The sequence below is a fragment of the Bufo gargarizans genome, chromosome 3 (assembly GCF_014858855.1).
Source record: "Bufo gargarizans isolate SCDJY-AF-19 chromosome 3, ASM1485885v1, whole genome shotgun sequence".
NCBI classification, from domain to species: domain Eukaryota; kingdom Metazoa; phylum Chordata; class Amphibia; order Anura; family Bufonidae; genus Bufo; species Bufo gargarizans.
This window is the reverse complement of record NC_058082.1, coordinates 8,606,359-8,632,207: the sequence shown is the minus strand read 5'-3', so window position 1 is coordinate 8,632,207 and position 25,849 is coordinate 8,606,359. Positions and strand designations below refer to the sequence as shown.

The 25,849-nt window shown below is 47.5% G+C and overlaps 1 protein-coding gene across 3 annotated transcripts in view; it reads right to left on the bottom strand.

Annotated features, from left to right (window-relative positions):
- The window catches only part of LOC122933204 (beta-arrestin-1), a 136,432-nt gene that overhangs the window by 75,034 nt on the left and 35,549 nt on the right, over nt 1–25,849 (bottom strand). Inside the window, exon 1 of one of the 3 annotated variants that reach the window (XM_044288049.1) lies at nt 17,737–17,838. The exons of the other annotated variants lie outside the window; for them this stretch is intronic. Coding sequence (XP_044143984.1) covers nt 17,737–17,753 — 17 coding nt within the window. The 5' untranslated portion in view covers nt 17,754–17,838. Of the gene's footprint in view, nt 1–17,736; nt 17,839–25,849 lie in introns of those variants that run through there. 3 annotated transcript variants of the gene reach the window in all.

The following is a 25,849-nucleotide window of genomic DNA, read 5'->3' as shown; positions in this document are numbered from 1 at the left end:
TAGATAGGAGATAGATAGATAGATAGATAGATAGATAGATAGATAATAGATAGATAGATAGATAGATAATAGATAGATAGATAATAGTTTGAGGAATATTTCCCTGTTTGAGACCTAATTGTAAGCTCAGTAGTTAAGATATTTTAATTATCAGGTTATATTTTTGCAGCTTTTCTGGTCTTTTCTGCCGAGCTTTGTCTGTACTTTCTTACATATCAGTCTGATTACAGGAGAGGAGTCGATCACTGGACGCCTGTGATTGGCGACGATGGCCTCTCGCTCTGCACTCGCGCGGCTCCAGAATGAGGCACTCGCCGACTGCTTTTATTGTGTTCGGTTATTTAATCTGTTAAAGGCTATGGACACAACGTCGGAGGCAATTTTTTTAATGATTGCATGTTACTCATTTTGGGCTAAAATCATTTTTTCTATTGGTCTTTATTAAAAATATTGAGCCGTTCTGTCACAAAGGGTTAACTGTTTGTCTAGTTGTGTGATTTGTACTTTTTGCTCTCACTTTGTGCCGGTCATCTATGGACCCTCATCTCTAATTTACTAAGAGGTCGGAGACACTTGCAGTTTTTACGGTGGATTTAGACGGGCAGATTGATCAGCTGATTGTCAGGAAGGAAGCGTTCTTTCCCGGCACTCGGCTTCTCGTTCAGTGGAGGAGACACATTCACATGCAGCGATCTCCTCCACAGTATGAGTACGGGAGAGGCTTTAGCGATACCTCATCCTCATACAGAATCATGGCTTCTGAACTCTGTTTAGACCACACGATCTGCTGCCCAGAAGCCATGATCGGTGGTGCCTGCACATTTAGACAGCTAGATGATCGGAAACGCGTCATTCCTGATAATCTGGGCGATTATTGGTGCGCTTAAATGCACCTTAAGCCACATTCTTATCAGTAAGATAAGAACTGAGCTATAATGAGTGTTTATAAGGTCAGAGATAAGCAGCCCATCAGTTGAGCTGGCTGACGGAACAGAGTGAAAATTCAGATCCTGCTACTAGAGCATCTCAGCCATGTACAGAATAAAGGGCTCCAGATTTGTAATAAAGACCCCATTTAAAAGTGATTTTTTTTTTAAGCTCAAAATGTGCACAATGCAATCATTTAAATGTTGCCCCCCAAAGGTGTACATAGCCTTTAATGCCTTATAATGTTCCACCATATCAATGTATGGATCAGTTGGGGTTAATAATTCTGACTCGGCCCCTGTAGGAAGTTAGGAGCTGGACTTAGGTCTGCCCCTTGCTCAGTCTGGAGTTAGCTGAGAAAGTGTAAGAAGCTACATGATGTGCTCACTCCTCAGAGAACTAGCCTTGAGCTACAGAGAACCAGCTATGAGAAAGTTACAGATAGAAAACCATCGTACTCCAGGAGAAGAGAATGGAAAGAACGAGAAGGTCCAAGATCTGCATGGATGAGCATAGGAGTCCATCAGTAAGGCTGGTAGACTTTACTGCAGTGATAGGGACATTGCTGATGCACCCTTCTCACTTGGACATGGTCGGGCCCACCGTATCTCAATCCTGTACCCCTCAAATGGGCATTACAGCCTCCACTGCAGGAGTAATATTGCGTGGAGAGAGAGACTTTGGAGAGACAGTGAGTACTACAACCCCCATCCTAACCTATATTCATACATTGCTGCCTATGATCTGCACTAAGAATTGTTTGGAACTGTGTTTTAATGCTGTTGGATATACTACAACTCCCATTATGTACCTTAGTATAGAGACAATTATCTTCTACATCTGGCCTGGTTACTGACTTCAACACCCTTCTCCGGCCACAGCACCTACATCTCCTGCCTTGTACCCGCACCAACCTTACAACACCAAGTCTCAACATCAGGACGCGCCCCGAGAGAAGAAAGGGTGTGCCCTCCTATCACCGCCCTGGACTTGGGAGGCATCAGTGTGAGGACTGACACTGAGAAGAATTATTGAATCCAGAGCCACTACAACTCTCATCCTCCGCTCTGCTCCTCCAGAGCTTGGGGCACAATCAGTAAACGATAAAATAAAAACAGCTCCTTTTTTCCATAAACAGCGCCACACATGTCCACAGGTTATGTGTGGTATTGCAGCTCGGCTCCATTCAGCTCAATAGAAAACCACTGCAAAACCTGACACTGCCCTTGAAATAAAAGGTTATGGCGGGCAGTCCTGGGTGGACCTGTAGGTTTGTGGCCAACCAGCCATTCCATCAATCCATAACCTGAAGAAACATGTCTTACGCCAGCAGGTGGAGCCCTGCTCTACATGGCGGCAGGAAGAAAAAAGAATGACTAATTATGAGGTGACCCTCTTTATATACAGGTCCCCCTCCCCCATCGCTCTACGTGCCCCTGTCAGGATACATGCTGCTCCTCCAGGAGACTGAGGTCCATTTGTCATCCTCAGATGCTCTGTGAAATCTACTAGTCTTTGGACTAATAATGGAGATTTCTTCCTCCAGAACAGATGTTTTCGGCTCAGCATTACCCTGATTGGAATTTTCTATCAAGTCTTTGTAACGGCCTCATATGGTCCAGCAGAGCCTCAGCCCCTAACAGCGGAGACCCCTTTGTGCGATTAAATGGATGGACACTATAGAGGACATCAGCCTAAAATTGCTCTTCACCACGAGGTCCTGCGTATTGCCCCAGTCACTGAGGCCCTCACTGAAGATGACACCTTCTTGCATCTTTGTCTACTGTAGAACAGATGGAGCTTCCTGTGATATGGAAAGAAATTGTGGACATCCCGGCAGGAAGTCAAGTGCTGGCCTGCAACTAACACTGCAGGTCTCCTTCAGGTCCATCTGTTACCTTCTGACTCCTCTGTCCCCTCCAGGACCATCCAGACTCCTCTGTCCGCTCTACACTTCCTTTACACCTCCAGACTCATCTGTCTCCTCCAGACCCTTCTGTCACTTCCACAGTCTTATATCACCTCCAGATTCCTCTGTTTTCTCAAGGCCCTCTCGTCCCCTTCAGAGCCCCCTCCAGACCCCCTGTCCCCTCCAGACCCCTGTCCCCTTCAGACCGCGCGGCCCCTCCAGATCCCTCTGTCCCCTCCAGATCCCGCTGTCCCCTCCAGACCCCTCTGTCCCCTCCAGACCCCCTGTCTCCTCCAGACCCCCGTCCCCCGTCCCCTCCAGACCCCCTGTCCCCTCCAGACCCCACCTGTCCCCTCCAGACCCTCCTGTCCACTGCAGACCCCCATCTCCCCCATACTCCCCATCCTCTCCATACCGCACCTGCCCCCTGAGACACCCCTGTCTCCTCCAGACCCCCTGTCTCCTCCAGACCCCCTGTCCCCTCCAGACCTCCTGTATCCTCCAGACCCCCCTTTCCGTCTCCTCCAGACCCCCTGTCCATCTCCTCCAGACCCCCCTATCCCCTCCAGACCCCCTGTCCGTCCCCTCCAGACCCCCGTCTCCTCCAGACCCCCTGTCCATCTCCTCCAGACCCCCCCTGTCTCCTCCAGACCCCCTGTCCCCTCCAGACCCCCTGTCGCCTCCAGACCCCCTGTCCATCTCCTCCAGACCCCCTGTCTCCTCCAGACCCCCTGTCCATCTCCTCCAGACCCCCCTATCCCCTCCAGACCCCCTGTCCGTCCCCTCCAGACCCCCTGTCTCCTCCAGACCCCCTGTCCATCTCCTCCAGACCCCCACTGTCCCCTCTAGACCCCTCTGTCCCCTCTAGGCCAGACCTCCCTGGAAACTTTCAGGTGCTCCAGGTCCAGGATTGTGTTCCGTTGCTGAGCTCGTGTCCTGATAACTCCATCTTGTGCTGATTTTATCTGCTCACTGACATTTTAATTGCTATCTTGTCAGCCATCTTACTGGTTTGTCTCCAGCAACAGACGTCAAACCAGTAACCCCCTCCTTCAGCTGGAGTTCAGTAGAGGAGATGGGGGGGGGGGGGGGCGACAGAATTCATATGCAGAAATTACGCACTAATGTTACACTTGTTAGGCGGTGTTCACATCAGTGATAAGAACAGAAGTGGCGGATCCAGCAAATAACAGAGACTTACGGCGTCAGACGGACTCGGCTGCCTGTAACGGGGTCCGGCCGGTCTCTTCTAGGCGGTCTACATGCAGGACTTTTATGTCTGATATTTTTGACAGCGCCTCTTACACAGATGTGAACAAGTCCTAAGAAGCTGAGAAAAGCCGCAGCCTCCTGACAATGAAATCTGTACATAGACCCTGTATTAAAGGGTAACTCCACCCGGCCTACAAGATCAGGTGATGTCCTTCCCCAGTGCAGTCTTTCCATCTGATGTTCTGAGACCTTCCTAAACTTCTCCATGTGTGAGGGGAAACGACTTGGAGAACTTTGTCATAGCTCCGCCCCTTTTATTGTAACTAAAAATGTCACCATTCCTAGTAAAAGGAGACTTACTCAAAGGAGGTCACGTGACTTGTTTTAGAAGACATAGTAACTTTTCTGAGGAGACATTGATCAAAATGATACAAAGTGACATCTGCCACCCGCATAGTGACCTCGGGACCAGCTGTACACATTTGTACGCAGTGAGCTCCCCCTAGTGACGACTGCAGGTAGACAATATTTGATAATGATGGGAGGCAGGATGAGCGGTTCAGCGCTGACCCCCCCTTACCATGGACCCCATAATATGCCATAGGGGGAGGGCCATCTTATGTAGGGGCATCCCTATGACACACATGGAGGTCTGGTACTAGTCCATGTCTAGGGGGAAATCTTGGGGGAAGGTTGGATCAAATATGACTGTGGCGTATGCTCTGTCAGTCCCCTTCCTAGGCATTATCATCAGCCCTCGGGGCCCTGGGGCCCATTACCCCGGGATGCTGCAGCTGATAGTTCACTACGCGCAGGGGATCCGCTATCAGAGAGTCACAAACAATGGAACCTGTTCACCAGCAACGACTGCGACTAATCACTAATTAGTGGTAATTGCTGTGTACAGAGCGTGGGCTGCGGATAATTATGGAGGAAGAATCCGAGTTATTACATCCTCAAAGAAGGAATCGAAATATGAGTTGTCAGGGTGAGGCGACAACCGCCAGAGGCCATCATTACAGGGCCACCCAGCTTTCTGTAGACTCTGAAAATAGCCACAGAGTATCATCACATGCATCCCCCCAAATCTATATTATTGTATTATTGATCCACCCCTGAAAGTTTCAGTCTTTACTGTAGTTCTAGCATTCCATTCATGAACCAGGAAGCTATAGATTCCAGCAGATCAACAGGGGAAGGGGGGGGGGGGTGGACTGACAAACAGACAATGTGGTGGATTGGGATTTCATTTTTATTACAACCCCCCCCCCCCCCTTCATTCCTTCCCCAAACATTTCAGCTGCAGATTATCCTCCCTTTAATGTAATGACCCTTCATTTTTTACATTATTACAGAGAAATCCAATGTTCTGCTGAATCTGAAAATCCATTTTCGCCTCAGCTCTGAAAATATGAAAACACGTTGCTGTAATTATGGAGACGAGGCGGCGCGGCCGGCGGAGTGAGCGATACGAGGAGTCAGAACCAATCACAGAATAATCACTAATGTTCCGAGAAAATCACATCCAATTTACAGCCCTGACTAAGAGGACGACTCAACGCCTGTCATAGATGAGGTCTGTCTGTCTGTCTGTCTCATATCTATCTATTATCAATCAATCAATAAAGCTTTACTGTCAGGTCTAAATTATACATTAGAATTGCCAAACCATGTGGGAAATAGGGGGTTGAGAAATGAGGACACACCCGGGGTCGGTGTATAGGAGTCCGTGGCGTATCATGACGGGGGGAGGGGGGGTGGACACACCCCGGGTCAGGGTATCGGAGTCCATGGCATATCAGGCTCCTCTCAGTCTTGTGCTGCTATGTCCACAGTGCTCTCTTCCTCCTCCATGGAGCTGAAGTCTGAGCAGAGATCAGACAGTCTCCTAAAGTGGATGTCCCTCACTGCTGAGTATTTGATGCTCTCACCTCCTTCCTCCATTCACTGACGTATTCCTCTTGTCTCTTGTTTACTGTGTTCCTGATCCCGGCTTTTGTGAGGTGGTGCGGGGAGATTATCTGCTCGGGCTGGGTTTCAGTAAGTTGATTTTGCGTCTTTGCCTTGCCTGGGATCCCTTGGTGTAGTTTTATCTATTTATCTATCTATCTATCCGCTATCTATCCATCCATCATCTATCTATCCGCTATCTATTATCTATCTCCTATCTATCTATCTATCTATCTATCTATCTCTATTAACATGTTTTATCCGTCATGTTCCATAACCGGACATCCACTGACACATTCGCTGCAGATCACTGCACACTCCAGACTCAGTCTGAACAGGAAACCAGCAGAACTGTGATCGCAGCTCTGGATGTGAATGTAATATAAAAACATGATATATTGTCAAAAGCTGTGAATGCAGCTCTGAATGTGACTGGAGAATAAGACATGATGTAAATCAAGATCAGTAAAGCAAAGGATTTCCCAAGTGCCTCGGCATGATATGGGGATTATATCTGGATGCAATCTGCAAAATTATAAGAAGTAGGATTACAAATTAAACCTCTGTGATCTCTGGGAGGATTATATTCTGGAATGATGGGAGACATTGACGGTGTCCGTCAGAGGGATGATGCCATGGTCCAGCTGTCAGATAGGTAGGCATAGATTACAAACCTACCTCCAGTGCAGTACAAAGGTAAAGTGCAACCCCTTTTATGTTACCCCACATCAGTAGGGATCAATGGGGACTAATTGGACCCTGACAGTCCTGGAGAAAGGGGTTTCCTCTACACCCCCTGCTGCTATACACCCGCCGCTGGGTGGGAGTTCCCTGCACAGCAGAAGGGGCAGACCCCGGCGGGGGTCCCGGAAATCTGCCCGAACTATATGGGATTAGGAAAGGCAAGGTTAGGAAAGGTTAGGAAAGGCACACTTAAAGGTACAGTGCACCCGAATAAAGTGCAACTCAGAGTGCAACTAAAGGTAGAGTACATTCTAGGCAGGAGAAGCTGATCAGATTGACATATAGCTTTATAGGAAAGAATTCATGTATCCTGGTAAATCCTTGTTCTTTCTAGGCCTAGGAGTCCAGTGGGTCGTCCTATCACAGATTTTACGAATAGAATGCCACAGTAGTGAAGACTGACACTTTAACTACACATTTGGATCCACACTGCTCTATTTGTGTGTCGCTTACACATTGTATCCATTTCATAAACATGTTGCCTCAACTGTTGCCAATTTGTTGCCATATTTGCTGTCCCTTCCTATCAGGTCCCTGCTGGGTTGTTCCGGGCGTGTGCCGTTCTTCTGCCTGGGATCGGTCACTTCGTGCCGAGAGAGCAGCTGCCCCCCCCCATGAATTTATTATCATACAATCTGCTCATGTTCCCCTCTCCAAATCTTCTATATTCATGATACTAAGCTCCTCCAGACCTAATCCCCTTATCAGCCATAATCTAATTATGGAATCGCGGCAAGAAGCTGAGAGATCCGATGCTCGGCCGTGTGATTCATGCATTAAACTGCTCCCAAGCTGTTCGCCACGTCTAATCTTTATCCTCGCTATGGTGTCGGTGTCATCGCGGCACCCACGAAGCGCGAGCTCCTGTGTGCCGATGTCATATGGGAACGACCTGCCAGTATATGACGGCTCAGGGTCACTGAAGACCTTAATCCGACACAACTTTCCGCTCTTACTGTTAATCCCAATCAGAGGGTCAGTTAATATCTGACGTTCTCGTGATGAACTGAGTCATATTTCTGGGTCTGATTGGGCCCGAAACGCATTACATTATAAGACATATCTGCGTTTTAGGTGGGGGACAGAGCTGCGCTTCTCCATGAGCCAGAACACGATCGGATGTGGCCTTTATAATGTGCGCAGCAGAGCCAGCTCAGCGCTGCATAGTGCTCTCTGCTGGACCTTCTGTTGGTACCCCCTATATGGTGGAGTGGACCCCTATATGGTGGAGTGTATGCCTATATAGTAGAGTGGACCCCTATATGGTGGAGTGGACCCCTATATGGTGAAGTGGACCTCTATATGGTGGAGTGGACCCCTATATGGTGAAGTGGACCTCTATATGGTGGGGTGGACCCCTATATGGTGAAGTGGACCTCTATATGGTGGAGTGGACCTCTATATGGTGGAGTGGAACCCTATATGATGAAGTGGACCTATATATGGTGGAGTGGACCCCTATATGGTGGAGTGGACCTCTATATGGTGGAGTGGACCCCTATATGATGAAGTGGACCTCTATATGGTGGAGTGGACCCCTATATGATGAAGTGGACCTCTATATGGTGAAGTGGACCCCTATATGGTGAAGTGGACCTCTATATGGTGGGGTGGACCCCTATATGGTGAAGTGGACCCCTATATGGTGAAGTGGACCTCTATATGGTGGAGTGGAACCCTATATGGTGAAGTGGACCCCTATATGGTGGAGTGGACCCCTATATGGTGGAGTGGACCTCTATATAGTGAAGTGGACCTCTATATGGTGAAGTGGACCCCTATATGGTGGAGTGGACCCCTATATGGTGAAGTGGACCCCTATATGGTGGAGTGGACCCCTATATGGTGGAGTGGACCCCTATATGGTGAAGTGGACCCCTATATGGTGGAGTGGACCCCTATATGGTGAAGTGGACCTCTATATGGTGGAGTGGACCCCTATATGGTGGAGTGGACCCCTATATGGTGAAGTGGACCCCTATATGGTGGAGTGGACCCCTATATAGTGAAGTGGACCTCTATATGGTGAAGTGGACCCCTATATGGTGAAGTGGACCCCTATATGGTGGAGTGGACCTCTATATGGTGGAGTGGACCCCTATATGGTGGAGTGGACCCCTATATGTTGAAGTGGACCTCTATATGGTGGAGTGGACCTCTATATGGTGGAGTGGACCCCTATATGGTGGAGTGGACCCCTATATGGTGAAGTGGACCCCTATGTGGTGAAGTGGACCCCTATATGGTGGAGTGGACCCCTATATAGTAAAGTGAACCTCTATATGGTGGAGTGGGCCCCTATATGGTGGAGTGGACCCCTATATAGTAAAGTGGACCTCTATATGGTGGAGTGGACCCCTATATGGTGGAGTGGACCCCTATATAGTAAAGTGGACCTCTATATGGTGGAGTGGACCCCTATATGGTGAAGTGGACCCCTATATGGTGAAGTGGACCCCTATATGATGGAGTGGACCCCTATATGGTGGAGTGGACCCCTATATGGTGGAGTGTACCCCTATATGGTGAAGTGGACCCCTATATGGTGGAGTGGACCCCTATATGGTGGAGTGGACCCCTATATGGTGGAGTTTACCCCTATATGGTGAAGTGGACCCCTATATGGTGGAGTGGACCCCTATATGGTGGAGTTTACCCCTATATGGTGAAGTGGACCCCTATATGGTGGAGTGGACCCCTATATGGTGGAGTGGACCCCTATATGGTGGAGTGGACCCCTATATGGTGGAGTGGACCCCTATATGGTAGAGTAAAAGTAACTGTACAACAGCACCAAATTATAAGTGCCATACAGTGTGGTAAATATCACTTCCATATGTTGGCCAAATAACGATTACGCGGACTGCAATGATAATATACTGTACAGAGCCACACAACAAACCGCCATACGGTGCTCCAATAAAACCATGTTGTGACCAAACAATACTGTCACACATTGCTCCAATAATACTGTCATAAAGTGAAAAAATAATACCACCAGTTAGAGACCAAATAATACTGCCATATAGTAACCAGATAATACACCCATATAATGCTTATGTAATACCGCCAGATAGTGGCCAATTAATGCCAATGTACACCGACTAAATAATTAGAGATGAGCAAAGTATTGCAAAATTAGATTCGGCTGCTGCGCCAGATTTTACACAAAAAAATTCACTTTGTGAAGAATTAGTTCAACAAGAAGCGCATTTTTTGTAAGTAGTAGGTACAATGACACCTACCCCCCAACCCCCCCCCCCCCTACATTGTGCTCCTTTCATAGCTGATCGCGGCATCTGATAGAAATATTACAAAAATAAAAAATGACATCATACTTACCTCATCCATTTGCTCGTGACGAGCCGCTGCCACCATCTTGATTGAAGAGTGAGCGCGAAATCTCACTCGGACCGTGATGACGTCAGCCAGCGGGGTGTCGTCATACATCACACGAGGTTTCGTGCAAGATCGTCAATCAAGATGGCGGCGTCCGGCTTGTTGCAAGCAAATGGATGAGGTAAATATAATTATTTTTATTTATTTTTTACATTATTTTAGGGAAAATCGATTTGCTACCACAAAGCACGAGGAAATTCGGCTTTGCGGCAAATCATATTTTCCATGAAAAATACCGCTATGCAGTGACTAAATAATCCCACCAGAGTGACAACATAATGCTGACAGAAAGTGGCCAAATAATACCACCTGAACCTGACCAAATACCGCCAGACAGTGAACATCTCCCTGCCATTTAGCAATTTGCATTTTAACTCAGAAAACCTCTTTAAGACAAAATTCTTCTTGGCCTCATGCACACGACAGGTTTTTTTCACGGTCCGCAAAACGGGGTTTCGTTGTTCCGTGATCCGTGTCCGTTTTTTTTTCCCGTGTGTCTTCCGTGATTTTTGGAGGATCACCAGACATGAAAGAAAGTTAAAAAAAAGTTGTTTTGGTGTCCGCCTGGCCGTGCGGAGCCAAACGGATCCGTCCTGACTTACAATGCAAGTCAATGGGGACGGATCCGTTTGACGTTGACACAATATGGTGCAATTGCAAACGGATCCGTCCCCCATTGACTTTCAATGTAAAGTCAGGGTATATTTTAACTTGAAGCGTCCCCATCACCATGGGAACGCCTCTATGTTAGAATATACCATCGGATTTGAGTTATATGGTGAAAACTCAGATCCGACAGTATATTCTAACACAGAGGCGTTCCCATGGTGATGGGGACGCTTCAAGTTAGAATATACTAAGAACTGTGTACATGACTGCCCCCTGCTGCCTAGCAGCACCCGATCTCTTACAGGGGGGCTGTCACACGCACAATTAACCCCTCAGGTGCCGCACCTGAGAGGTTAATTGTGCGTATCATAGCCCCCTGTAAGAGATCAGGTGCTGCCAGGCAGCAGGGGGCAGACCCCCCCTCCCTCCCCAGTTTTAAATTCATTGGTGGCCAGTGCGGCCCCCCTCCCTCTCTCCCCAGTTTTAACCAGTGCGGCCCTCCCTCCCTCTACTGTATTACATTCATTGGTGGCCAGTGCGGCCTCCCCTCTCCCCCCCTCCTAATTAAAATCCCCCTCCATATACTATGGCCCCAGTTGTGCCCCCATCTTTATATTATGGCCCCAGTTGTGCCCTCATACAAATACTATGACCCCAGTTGTGCCCCCATACATATACTATGACCCCAGTTGTGCCCCCATACATATATTATGGTCCCAGTTGTGCCCCCATAGATATATTATGGCCCCAGTTAGTGGCAGCGGAGAGTTCCTATCGGAGTCCCAGTTTAATCGCTGGGGCTCCGATCGGTAACCATGGCAACCAGGACGCTACTGCAGTCCCGGTTGCCATGGTTACTTAGCAATTATAGAAGCATTATACTTACCTGCTGCGCTGTCTGTGGCCGGCCGGCGCTCCTCCTACTGGTAAGTGAAAGGTCCGTGCGGCGCATTGCTTATAGCACAGATCTGTCACTTACCAGTAGGAGGAGCTCCTGGCCGGTCACAGACAGCACAGCAGGTAAGTATAATGCTTCTAATATTGCTAAGTAACCATGGCAACCGGGACTGCAGTAGCGTCTTGGTTGACATGGTTACCGATCGGAGCCCCAGCGGAACTCTCTCACCAACTGGGGCCATAATATATGTATAGGGGCACAACTGGGGCCATAATATAAAGATGGGGGCACAACTGGGGCCATAGTATATGGGGGGGGGGATTTTAATTAGGAGGGGGGGGTGAAAGGCCGCACTGGCCACCAATGAATGTAATACAGTAGAGGGAGGGAGGGCCGCACTGGCCACCAATGAATTTAAAACTGGGGAGGGAGGGGGGTCTAGCCCCTGCTGCCTGGCAGACCCTGATCTCTTACAGGGGGCTATGATACGCACAATTAACCCCCCTCAGGTCCGCCACCTGAGGGGTTAATTGTGCTGATCACAGCCCCCTGTAAGAGATCAGGGGCTGCCAGGCAGCAGGGGGCAGTCATGTACACAGTTCGTAGTATATTCTAAAAAAAGCTTTTATGCTTTTATGCAGACGGATCTGCGATCCGTCTGTGTGAAAGTAGCCTACGGACACGGATCACGGACGTGGATGACAATCTTGTGTGCATCCGTGTTTTTTCACGGACCCATTGACTTGAATGGGTCCGCAAACCGTTGTCCGTCCAAAAAATAGGACAGGTCATATTTTTTGGATGGACAGGAAACACGGATCACGGATGCAGATGAACAACGGTGCATTTTCCCGAGTTTTCAACTGACCCTAAATAGGAAATTTAAAAATTTGTAAAATTGGTCCATTTTGCGGTCCACCTCATCACGATTGGAAGGTTCACAGTCTGGGTTCTGAGATTTACTGATTCTAACAGGTCCAAGGGTCACTGACATACTTGACCCCAATATTAGAAAATCTGCCCCAATGTGATGACATCAGATTATACGATAATACAAAAAGATATAAACAATGTAACAAAACCGATGAAAAAGATTGAGACGATGAACCAACTAAACTCTTACTTTGTTTTTTACCACATCTTAAAGAAACACACTGCTACAATAACATGCACCAGCCTCATGGGGAGGAGGGTCCGTGCACCAACTAGTGCCTTATGGTCCTTATGGGGTGGAGGGTCCATGCACCAACTGATGCCTCATGGGGAGGAGGGTCCATGCACCAACTAGTGCCTCATGGCTCTCATTGCCTTATGGGGAGGAGTGTCCATGCACCAAATGGTGCCTCATGGCCCTCATGGGGAGGAGGGCCCATGCACCAACTGGTCCCTCATGGCCCTCATGGGTAAGAGGGTCCATGCACTGACTAGTGCTTCATGGTCCTTATGGTGAGGATTGGCCATGCACCAAATGGTGCCTCATGGTTCTCATGGGGAGGAGGTTCCACATACCATCTGGCACTTTCATGGGGAGGAGGGTCCATGTACCAACTGATGCCTCATGGGGAGGAGGGTCCATGCACCAACTAGTGCCTCATGGCTCTCATTGCCTCATGGTCCTTATGGGGAGGAGGGTCTGTGCACCAACTGATGCCTCATGGGGAGGAGGGTCCATGCACCAACTAGTGCCTCATGGCTCTCATTGCCTCATGGCACTCATGGGGAGGAGTGTCCATGCACCAAATGGTGCCTCATGGCCCTCATGGGGAGGAGGGCCCATGCACCAACTGGTCCTTCATGGCCCTCATGGGGAAGAGGGTCCATGCACTGACTAGTGCTTCATGGTCCTCGTGAAGAGGAGTGTCCATGCACCAGATGGTGCCTCATGGTCCTCATGGGGAGGAGGTTCCACATACCATCTGGCACTTTCATGGGGAGGAGTGTCCATACACCAACTTGTGCCTGATGGTCCTTATGGGGAGGAGGGTCCATGCACCAACTGGTGCCTCATGGTCCTCATGTGCAGGAGGGTCTGTGCACCAACTAATGCCTCATGGCCTTCATGAGGAGGAGGGTCTGTGCACCAACCAGTGCCTCATGGCACTCATGGGGAGGAGTGTCCATGCACCAAATGGTGCCTCATGGCCCTCATGGGGAGAAGGGCCCATGCACCAACTGGTCCTTCATGGACCTCATGGGGAAGAGGGTCCATGCACTGACTAGTGCTTCATGGTCCTCGTGGAGAGGAGTGTCCATGCACCAGATGGTGCCTCATGGTCCTCATGGGGAGGAGGTTCCACATACCATCTGGCACTTTCATGGGGAGGAGTGTCCATACACCAACTTGTGCCTGATGGTCCTTATGGGGAGGAGGGTCCATGCACCAACTGGTGCCTCATGGTCCTCATGTGCAGGAGGGTCTGTGCACCAACTAATGCCTCATGGCCTTCATGAGGAGGAGGGTCTGTGCACCAACCAGTGCCTCATGGCCCTCATGGGGAGGAGGGTCCGTGCACCAACCAGTGCCTCATGGTCCTCATGGGGAGGAGGGTCCATGCACCAACTAGTGCCTCATGGCTCTCATGGAGAGGAGTGCCCATGCACCAAATGGTGCCTCATGAGGAGGAGGTTATATGCGCCAACTGGTGCCTCATGGCCCTCATGGGGAGGAGGGTCCATACACCAACTTGTGCCTGATGGTCCTTATGGGGAGGAGGGTCCATGCACCAACTGGTGCCTCATGGTCCTCATGTGCAGGAGAATCTGTGCACCAACTAATGCCTCATGGCCCTCATGGGGAGGAGGGTCCGTGCACCAACCAGTGCCTCATGGTCCTCATGGGGAGGAGGGTCTATGCACCAACTAGTGCTTCATGGCTCTCATGGAGAGGAGTGCCCATGCACCAAATGGTGCCTCATGAGGAGGAGGTTATATGCACCAACTGGTGCCTCATGGTCCTCATATGCAGGAGGGTCTGTGCACCAACTAATGCCTCATGGCCCTTATGGGGAGGAGGGTCCATGCACCAAACAGTGCCTCATGGTCCTCATTGGGAGGACGGTCCATGCACCAACTGGTGCCTCATGGCTCTTATGGGAAGGAGGGTCCATGCACCAACTAGTGCCTCATGGCCCTCATGGAGAGGAGTGCCTATGCACCAAATGGTGCCTCATGGGGAGGAAGTTATATGCACCAACTGGTGCCTCATGGCCCTCATGGGGAGGAGGGTCATACACCAACTTGTGCCTGATGGTCCTTATGGGGAGGAGGGTCCATGCACCAACTGGTGCCTCATGGTCCTCATGTGCAGGAGGGTCTGTGCACCAACTAATGCTTCATGGCCCTCATGGGGAGGAGGGTCCATGCACCAACCAGTGCCTCATGGTCCTCATGGGGAGGAGGGTCCGTGCACCAACTGGTGCCTCATGACTCTTATGGAGAGGAGGGTCCATGCACCAACTAGTGCCTCATGGCCCTCATGGAGAGGAGTGCCTATGCACCAAATGGTGCCTCATGGAGAGGAGGTTCCATGCACCAACTGGTGCCTCATGGCCCTCATGGGGAGGAGGGTCCATGCACCGACTAGTGCCTCATGGCCCTCATGGGGAGGAGGGTCCACGCACCATCTGGTACTTTCAGCTTCTTTCCTTGACATGACATCCCTATTTATTCCCACATTGAAGCTCAAAAACTATCAGAAAGGACAGGGTATCTGCCAACATGCTGCCCCCTGCAGTCAGGGAAGAGCAGCGCAGCTGCACCCTGAGATTAAGATCAGCCCTTTGGTGTTCGGGCGAGGTTTGTGGAGTGCCGCCAACACTTTGTCCAACACAGACTTATTTGCTAGGTAAAGTGGGTGGGGCTTCAGAGTCACATGACTCATTTACAGGGGGTGGACACAGATAATATGGGGCCCCTGGGCAAAGCACAATATGGGCCCCAATCTTACCATCAGCTCATCATAGAGCACCCCCACACGTTCAGTAATTTCCCCTTACTTGCATTCTAATAGACAGTAGAAAGCTGTTTGTAATGTGACAGGGGCCCCTTATCTATTGGGCCCCTGAGCAGCTGCACATGTGGTCTGCAAGAAAACAACAGATTGGGGATTACAATTCTTAAGCAATTTCAGGTGACCTAGGAGGCCGTGTGTGTCTAGGAGGACCTCTGTATCTGGCCATTCTATGGTTTGGATTCTGCCCTTATCCCAGTCCACACCTCGGCAGGCTCTAATTGTCAGGGTTTTTCTGAGCTGCTGCTATGATGTCTCCCATTCACAGCACAAAGAAAAGAGGAGATCCTGCTCCCCTACCTCTCTGTGTTACACCCTGAGAAGCAGCAGCGAGGAAGACATAACAGAGCAGTACTCAGCAGTGTAATAACAGAGCAGTACTCAGCAGTGTAATAACAGAGCAGTACTCAGCAGTGTAATAACAGAGCAGTACTCAGCAGTGTAATAACAGAGCAGTACTCAGCAGTGTAATAACAGAGCAGTACTCAGCAGTGTAATAACAGAGCAGTACTCAGCAGTGTAATAACAGAGCAGTACTCAGCAGTGTAATAACAGAGCAGTACTCAGCAGTGTGCAGTGTAATAACAGAGCAGTACTCAGCAGTGTAATAACAGAGCAGTACTCAGCAGTGTAATAACAGAGCAGTACTCAGCAGTGTAATAACAGAGCAGTACTCAGCAGTGTAATAACAGAGCAGTACTCAACAGTGTAATAACAGAGCAGTACTCAGCAGTGTAATAACAGAGCAGTACTCAGCAGTGTAATAACAGAGCAGTACTCAGCAGTGTAATAACAGAGCAGTACTCAGCAGTGTAATAACAGAGCAGTACTCAGCAGTGTAATAACAGAGCAGTACTCAGCAGTGTAATAACAGAGCAGTACTCAGCAGTGTAGCCGTGAATCCAGCACCGAGGTGAAAGAGAAACACAGAGATCCTGCTGCTGAATCTACTTAGTTTTCTAAGCCTCTATCTCCCTTCAGAAGCTTCTCCTCTCTCTATATACATACATGAATGGGCCGCAACTGTAACCTGATCCCTCATCTCGCCTCTTAAAATAAATAAATCATAAATAATAATAATACATAAGAAAAGTAATTGATAATATTTATATTAATATCAGTTTCAAAAGAGTTTAGCTATAAAGAGTATTTATGAGCTGTCAGGAGCTCAGAGATAAAGGCTACACATCAAGCCATCAGAGCAGCTCCCTGACTGCTTCACTGAGCAGGAGAAGTCCGCAGATGCAGTGAAGCAGAAAGCTGGAGAGGAAAAACTGTTGGAAATTATAAAAGGGATAAAGGATTTGCCATCAATGTCAGACAGGTGCGGGTTCCACCTCCGGGACCTGCTCCGATCTCCAGAAAGGAAAGGAGTCCCCTAGTGTTGAATGGAGAGCACCCCTTGGAATGCATGATGCACGCCCACCCCTCTATTCACCTCTATGGTACTGCCAGAAATAGAGGAGCCGGCTCTGTTATATTTGGGACTGGAGGGTGACAGCTCTTCATTCAACACTATGGGATTTCTGAAAATAGCCGAGTGCACACGGGCGGTGCACCATTCTTCACTTTGGGGGCAGAAACAGGTTCTAGAGGTGGGAGCTGCACCTATCTGACCACATCGCTAGGAATTGCCACCAATGTCTGAGATAAGACAAGCCCTTTAATAAAGACCAACAGAAAAAAAAAAATTTTAGCCCAAAATAAGTAAAATGCAATAATAAAAAAATAATTGCCCACAAAGGCCTCCATAGCTTTTAAAGAGAAAGACACCAATAATGACCATCATTTCGATACATTTAATTCCGATTATTACTAAATGAAATAAGTCGTCAGTCCAGGATGTCTTCGATTCCTCACTACAGCGTCCCCCTCCTCGTCCTTAGGACATCAGCACGACCCCCCCACCCCTTAAACCCACCACCCTCTCCAGCATCATAAACCCATATCATGACCATCGGGGGCTGTAGATGTCAGGACAGATGGGGGTATGGGAGAATTAGGACGCAGGGACCCAGCCTTTAAGAGCCAGGTCTCGTCCTTGGTATAAGGCTGCCATGGGCGGAGGTTGGTACTTACAAAAATATATTCTCCATGAGAAGGCCTGCAGTGCCCGGCTGGCTCGCCACAATGCCTCAGCTCTGTCTTCCTATGTCGCTGCTGCTGTCAATCCGCATATAATCCATTTAGCAGTGTGCACTGACATGGCTCTGGAGCACGGAGGTGCGCGCTGCTTCTACATACATTTTCTCATCATTCTCCCCCTCCAATGCGACCGGCTCCTTCCCCCCTCCCGGCCGCCCTCCTCCTTTATCAACCACAGTTTGATGCAGTGGAAGCCACAGCTGCCGCCTTTGCTGCATCAAACCCTCAGACGCACACACGGGTGGTTTTTTTTATTTTATTTTTTATTTTTTTTACTCCGTCGCCTCCGCCGTGTTGTGTATGGAGGGGACAGGACTTGCATAACAATTGTCTGCAGCTTGTGGAGGGAAGAGCGGTGAAGGGAGAGAGGAAATGTCTGCTGTAATGATCTCAGGAAGATGCAATCAGGGACAAGTCGGAAGTGCGGTCAATAAAGACCCGTGAGAATGGACAGCGATTAGGAGAGCGGGACGGTCATAAAGAGGGCCAGCCCGACCATCCAGGGTGGTTAGGATGAATGGACAGACAGACAGATAAATATGAGATAAGTAGATAGATAGATAGATAGATAGATATGAGATAGATGAGGTCAGACCCTGATGTTGGAGGAGAGGGCCTTTGTGATGTTGGATGGGGTAGAGGTCAGGGCTGTGCGACAAGTCAAGTTCTCTCAAATGGGGGCTGGATGTTATACACCTGTGGTAATGGCAGACTAGACAACATGGCTATGGCCGGATGTTATACACTGTGGTAATGGCAGACTGCATGGCTAGAGGCTGGATGTTATACACCTGTGATAATGGTAGACTGCATAGTTAGGAGCTGGATGTTATACACCTGTGATAATGGTAGACTGCATAGTTAGGAGCAAGATGTTATACAGCTGTGGTAATGGCAGACTGCATGGCGAGAGGCTGGATGTTATACACATGTGGTAATGGCAGACTGCATGGCTAGGGGCTGGATGTTATACACCTGTGGTAATGGCAGACTGCATGGCAAGAGGCTGGATGTTATACACCTGTGATATCGGTAGACTGCATGGTTAGGAGCAAGATGTTATACAGCTGTGGTAATGGCAGACTGCATGGCGAGAGGCTGGATGTTATACACATGTGGTAATGGCAGACTGCATGGCTAGGGGCTGGATGTTATACACCTGTGATAATGGTAGACTGCATGGTTAGGAGCTGGATGTTATACACCTGTGGTAATGGCAGACTGCATGGTTAGGAGCTGGATGTTATACACCTGTGGTAATGGCAGACTGCATGGTTAGGAGCTAGATGTTATACAGCTGGGGTAATGGTAGACTGCATGGCTAGGGGCTGGATGTTATACACCTGTGGTAATGGCAGACTGCATGGCTAGGGGCTGGATGTTATACACCTGTGGTAATGGTAGAATGCATGGCGAGAGGTTGGATGTTATACACCTGTGGTAATGGCAGACTGCATTGCTAGAGGCTGGATGTTATACACCTGTGGTAATGGCAGACTGCATTGCTAGAGGCTGGATGTTATACACCTGTGGTAATGGCAGACTGCATGGCTAGGGGCTGGATGTTATACACCTGTGGTAATGGCAGACTGCATTGCTAGAGGCTGGATGTTATACACCTGTGGTAATGGCAGACTGCATTGCTAGAGGCTGGATGTTATACACCTGTGGTAATGGCAGACTGCATTGCTAGAGGCTGTATGTTATACACCTGTGGTAATGGCAGACTGCATGGCGAGAGGTTGGATGTTATACACCTGTGGTAATGGCAGACTGCATTGCTAGAGGCTGGATGTTATACACCTGTGGTAATGGCAGACTGCATGGCGAGAGGTTGGATGTTATACACCTGTGGTAATGGCAGACTGCATTGCTAGAGGCTGGATGTTATACACTTGTGGTAATGGAAGACTGTAGGGTTAGGAGCTAGATGTTATACAGCTGTGGTAATGGCAGACTAGACAACATGGCTAGGGGCTGGATGTTATACACCTGTGGTAATGGCAGACTGCATTGCTAGAGGCTGGATGTTATACATCTGTGGTAATGGCAGACTGCATTGCTAGAGGCTGGATGTTATACACCTGTGGTAATGGCAGACTGCATAGCTAGAGGCTGGATGTTATACACCTGTGGTAATGGCAGACTGCATTGCTAGAGGCTGGATGTTATACACCTGTGGTAATGGCAGACTGCATGGCTAGAGGCTGGATGTTATACACCTGAGGTAATGGTAGACTGCATGGCTAGAGGCTGGATGTTATACATCTGTGGGAATGGCAGACTGCATGGCTAGGGGCTGGATGTTATATACCTGAGGTAATGGTAGACTGCATGGCTAGAGGCTGGATGTTATACATCTGTGATAATGGCAGACTGCATTGCTAGAGGCTGGATGTTATACACCTGTGGTAATGGCAGACTGCATGGCTAGAGGCTGGATGTTATACATCTGTGGTAATGGCTGACTGCATGCCTAGAGGCTGGATGTTATACACCTGAGGTAATAGTAGACTACATGGCTAGAAGCTGGATGTTATACATCTGTGGTAATGGCAGACTGCATGGCTAGAGGCTGGATGTTATACACCTGTGGTAATGGAAGCCTGCATTGCTAGAGGCTGGATGTTATACACCTGTGGTAATGGCAGACTGCATGGCTAGAGGCTGGATGTTATACATCTGTTGTAATGGCAGACTGCATGGCGAGAGGTTGGATGTTATACACCTGTGGTAATGGCAGACTGCATTGCTAGAGGCTGGATGTTATACACCTGAGGTAATGGTAGACTACATGGCTAGAGGCTGGATGTTATACATCTGTGGTAATGGCAGACTGCATGGCTAGAGGCTGGATGTTATACACCTGAGGTAATGGTAGACTACATGGCTAGAGGCTGGATGTTATACATCTGTGGTAATGGCAGACTGCAAGGCGAGAGGTTGGATGTTATACACCTGTGGTAATGGCAGACTGCATTGCTAGAGGCTGGATGTTATACACCTGTGGTAATGGTAGACTGCATTGCTAGAGGCTGGATGTTATATACCTGTGGTAATGGCAGACTGCAGGGCTAGAGGCTGGATGTTATACACCTGTGGTAATGGCAGACTGCATGGCTAGGGGCTGGATTTTATAAATAGATAAATAGATAGATAGATAGATAGATAGATAGATTAATGGATAGATAGATAGTGGATAGATAGATAGTGGATAGATAGATGGATAGATAGATAGATGGATAGATAGTGTCCCGTTCGGGTGTGGGAGGGAAACACCACACTGAACATAGGAGGGAAAGGGTGAGGGGATAAGGCCTGGAAACTAGGGAAAGGAGATGGACACCTCCTAGTAAAACCCAACTGAAATTCCTGACTAACTACCAGTATGAACAGACCTCAGAGGTAGGTGAGTTCATACACAGGAATACCTAATGTCCTAACTCACCCTATAGGACCCTGGTACTAATGTCAGGACTGAGACAACCTGTTCCTCCAAAAGGAAGGACGGACAGGAGTCTCCCTCAGGCCTTAATACAAATGAGAGGGAAATGCAACACACAAAATAACCCAAACAAAATACAAAAGGGAAAGAAAACACTTAACTTCAAGTGCCTATGGCAGCACCAGGAGCTCAGCCCAGATCCACACTCCAGCTATCCACAACTAAAACTGAAGCTATAAACGCTCAGCATTGTGGGAGAAGCAACAATAAATAGAGAAGGTGAAATGACCACAATAGCCACACCCGGGGAAGAAGGAGCGGCGAGCTCCAGAAACAACACAGACGTCGTTTAATCCAAATGGAAAACATGTCAGATCAAACCACGTGTTGCCAGTCTCACAGATCTCCTGACACCTGACGCGGGAACGTCCGTGACAGATAGATAGATAGATAGAAGAAAGATGGGGGTTCTGTTATGAGGCATGGCTGGTGTACTGGTCCTGAAGTCCACGTGTCCCCCCCCCGCCACCCACCAGTGTACAGTCCTGCCCGGACGCACGCACACCTCCGTGTATTTCAGGTTATCTCCTTGTACACGGTGATTGCTCAGTAAATATATATTTCCTGCTTCCCAGATGCAGCCCATTGATTCTCTATAATCCTGTTAATCCGGCTGCTGGAGGATTCTGGGAAAATATTCATTGCGGTTAGCCGATCTCCAGAGGCCAGAAGAACGAGCAGGACGGTTCTGGGAAGACTGGAACATCGGAAAGTTCACGCTGTATAAATGCCCCACCGGCCCTGCGCCCCCTCCCCGCAGCTTTATGCTACCAAAACCTCTACTAGGACATGTGATATCACAGACAGGATGATTACCATAAAACAGTGGCCACAGCAGCACAGAGCACTTCAGATTCATCCACTCCCTAGTAAGCTGAATTAGCAAATAAATATCTAATATCTGCATTGAACACTCATGTGTTAACGGGCTGGAGTCCTCCGTCACGTAGACGCAACCATTGTATACTGGAAATAACATTCTGCAACTTTCTACCAGACTTAATGTTTCAATAGCTTATCACAATCTCTGCTTGCTGCCAGTGCATGGAAACGTTCATTTACCTCGGAAAACCCATAAAGCAGAGTTGCTCTGCTTTTAAAAGTGACTCTGATACTGTAACAAACCCTCAGCTGTGTCGGCAGGACAAAATCAGGAAAGTGCTCTGAACATATCCTGAAATATATACCAGAAATTATGAGGAGGGGGGAGCAGGGAAAATCTATATGAAAAATCAGAGCCGTTTCTCTGCTACTTGCGGCAGTCTCGTGCTGTTTATAGGTGAAACGTGTTACGTAATCTGCTCCTTGTAAAAAATGTGCAGTCGATTCCCACATGAGAAAAGTGCAGAAATTTACAGTAAAATGCATGCAGTTTGTTACAAAAGCACAAAAATGTCACCACCATACAGTGCCTAAATAATACCACCATTTAATGTGCTAATACCACCGTCATAGAGTGCCTAAATAATACCACTATGTAATGTCCAAATACCCCCACCATACAGTTCCTAAATAATACCACTATGTAATGTCCAAATACCACCATCATACAGTGCCTAAATAATACCACCATGTAATGTCCAAATACCACCATCATGCAGTGCCTAAATAATACCACCATGTAATGTCCAAATACCCCCACCATACAGTGCCTAAATAATACCACTATGTAATGTCCAAATACCACCATCATACAGTGCCTAAATAATACCACCATGTAATGTCCAAATACCACCATCATGCAGTGCCTAAATAATACCACCATGTAATGTCCAAATACCCCCACCATACAGTGCCTAAATAATACCACTATGTAATGTCCAAATACCACCATCATACAGTGCCTAAATAATACCACCATGTAATGTCCAAATACCACCATCATACAGTGCCTAAATAATACCACCATGTAATGTCCAAATACCACCATCATGCAGTGCCTAAATAATACCACCATGTAATGTCCAAATACCACCATCATGCAGTGCCTAAATAATACCACCATGTAATGTCCAAATACCCCCACCATACAGTGCCTAAATAATACCACTATGTAATGTCCAAATACCACCATCATACAGTGCCTAAATAATACCTTCATGTAATGTCCAAATACCACCATCATACAGTGCCTAAATAATACCACTATGTAATGTCCAAATACCACCGTCATACAGTGCCTAAATACCACCATGTAATGTCCAAATACCACCATCATACAGTGCCTAAATAATACCACTATGTAATGTCCAAATACCCCCACCATACAGTGCCTAAATAATACCACTATGTAATGTCCAAATACCACCGTCATACAGTGCCTAAATACCACCATGTAAAGTCCAAATACCCCCACCTTACAGTGCCTAAATAATACCACCATGTAATGTCCAAATACCCCCACCATACGCTGCATAAATAATACCACCATGTAATGTCCAAATACCACCATCATACAGTGCCTAAATAATACCTCCATGTAATGTCCAAATACCTCCACCATACAGTGCCTAAATACCACCATGTAATGTCCAAATACCCCCACCATACAGTGCCTAAATAATACCACCATGTAATGTCCAAATACCCCCACCATACGCTGCATAAATAATACCACCATTTAATGTGCTAATACCACCGTCATAGAGTGCCTAAATAATACCATGTAATGTCTAAATACCACCATCATACAGTGCCTAAATAATCCCACTATGTAATGTCCAAATACCACCATCATACAGTGCCTAAATAATACCACCATGTAATGTCCAAATACCACCATCATACAGTGCCTAAATACCACCATGTAATGTCCAAATACCACCATCATACAGTGCCTAAATAATACCACTATGTAATGTCCAAATACCACCATCATACAGTGCCTAAATAATCCCACTATGTAATGTCCAAATACCACCATCATACAGTGCCTAAATAATACCTTCATGTAATGTCCAAATACCACCATCATACAGTGCCTAAATAATACCACTATGTAATGTCCAAATACCACCGTCATACAGTGCCTAAATACCACCATGTAATGTCCAAATACCACCATCATACAGTGCCTAAATAATACCACTATGTAATGTCCAAATACCCCCACCATACAGTGCCTAAATAATACCACAATGTAATGTCCAAATACCACCGTCATACAGTGCCTAAATACCACCATGTAAAGTCCAAATACCCCCACCATACGCTGCATAAATAATACCACCAAGTAATGTCCAAATACCACTATCATACAGTGCCTAAATAATACCTCCATGTAATGTCCAAATACCTCCACCATACAGTGCCTAAATACCACCATGTAATGTCCAAATACCCCCACCATACAGTGCCTAAATAATACCACCATCATACAGTGCCTAAATAATACCACCATGTAATGTCCAAATACCTCCACCATACAGTGCCTAAATACCCCTATGTAATGTCCAAATACCACCATCATACAGTGCCTAAATAATACCACCATGTAATGTCCAAATACCTCCACCATACAGTGCCTAAATATTACCACCATGTAATGTCCAAATACCTCCACCATACAGTGCCTAAATAATACCCCCACCATACAGTGCCTATATAATACCACCATGTAATGTCCAAATACCCCCACCATGAGCTGCATAAATAATACCACCATGTAATGTCCAAATACCACCATCATACAGTGCCTAAATAATACCTCCATGTAATGTCCAAATACCTCCACCATACAGTGCCTAAATAATACCATCATGTAATGTCCAAATACCCCCACCATACAGTGCCTAAATAATACCACCATCATACAGTGCCTAAATAATACCACCATGTAATGTCCAAATACCTCCACCATACAGTGCCTAAATACCCCTATGTAATGTCCAAATACCACCATCATACAGTGCCTAAATAATACCACCATGTAATGTCCAAATACCTCCACCATACAGTGCCTAAATATTACCACCATGTAATGTCCAAATACCACCATCATACAGTGCCTAAATAATACCACCATGTAATGTCCAAATAACTCCACCATACAGCGCCTAAATAATACCACCATGTAATGTCCAAATACCCCCACCATACAGCGCCTAAATAATACCACCATGTAATGCCCTAATACCACCGTCATACAGTGCCTAAATAATACCACTATGTAATGTCTAAATACCCCCACCATACAGTGCGTAAATACCACCATGTAATGTCCAAATACCCCCACCATACAGTGCGTAAATAATACCTTCATGTAATGTCTAAATACCACCACCATACAGTGCCTAAATAATAACACCATGTAATGTCCTAATACCACCGTCATACAGTGCCTAAATAATACCACCATGTAATCTCCTAATACCACCGTCATACAGTGCCTAAATAATACCACCATGTAATGTCCAAATACCCCCACCATACAGTGCGTAAATAATACCACTATGTAATATCTAAATACCCCACCATACAGTGCCTAAATAATACCACCATGTAATCTCCTAATACCACCGTCATACAGTGCCTAAATAATAC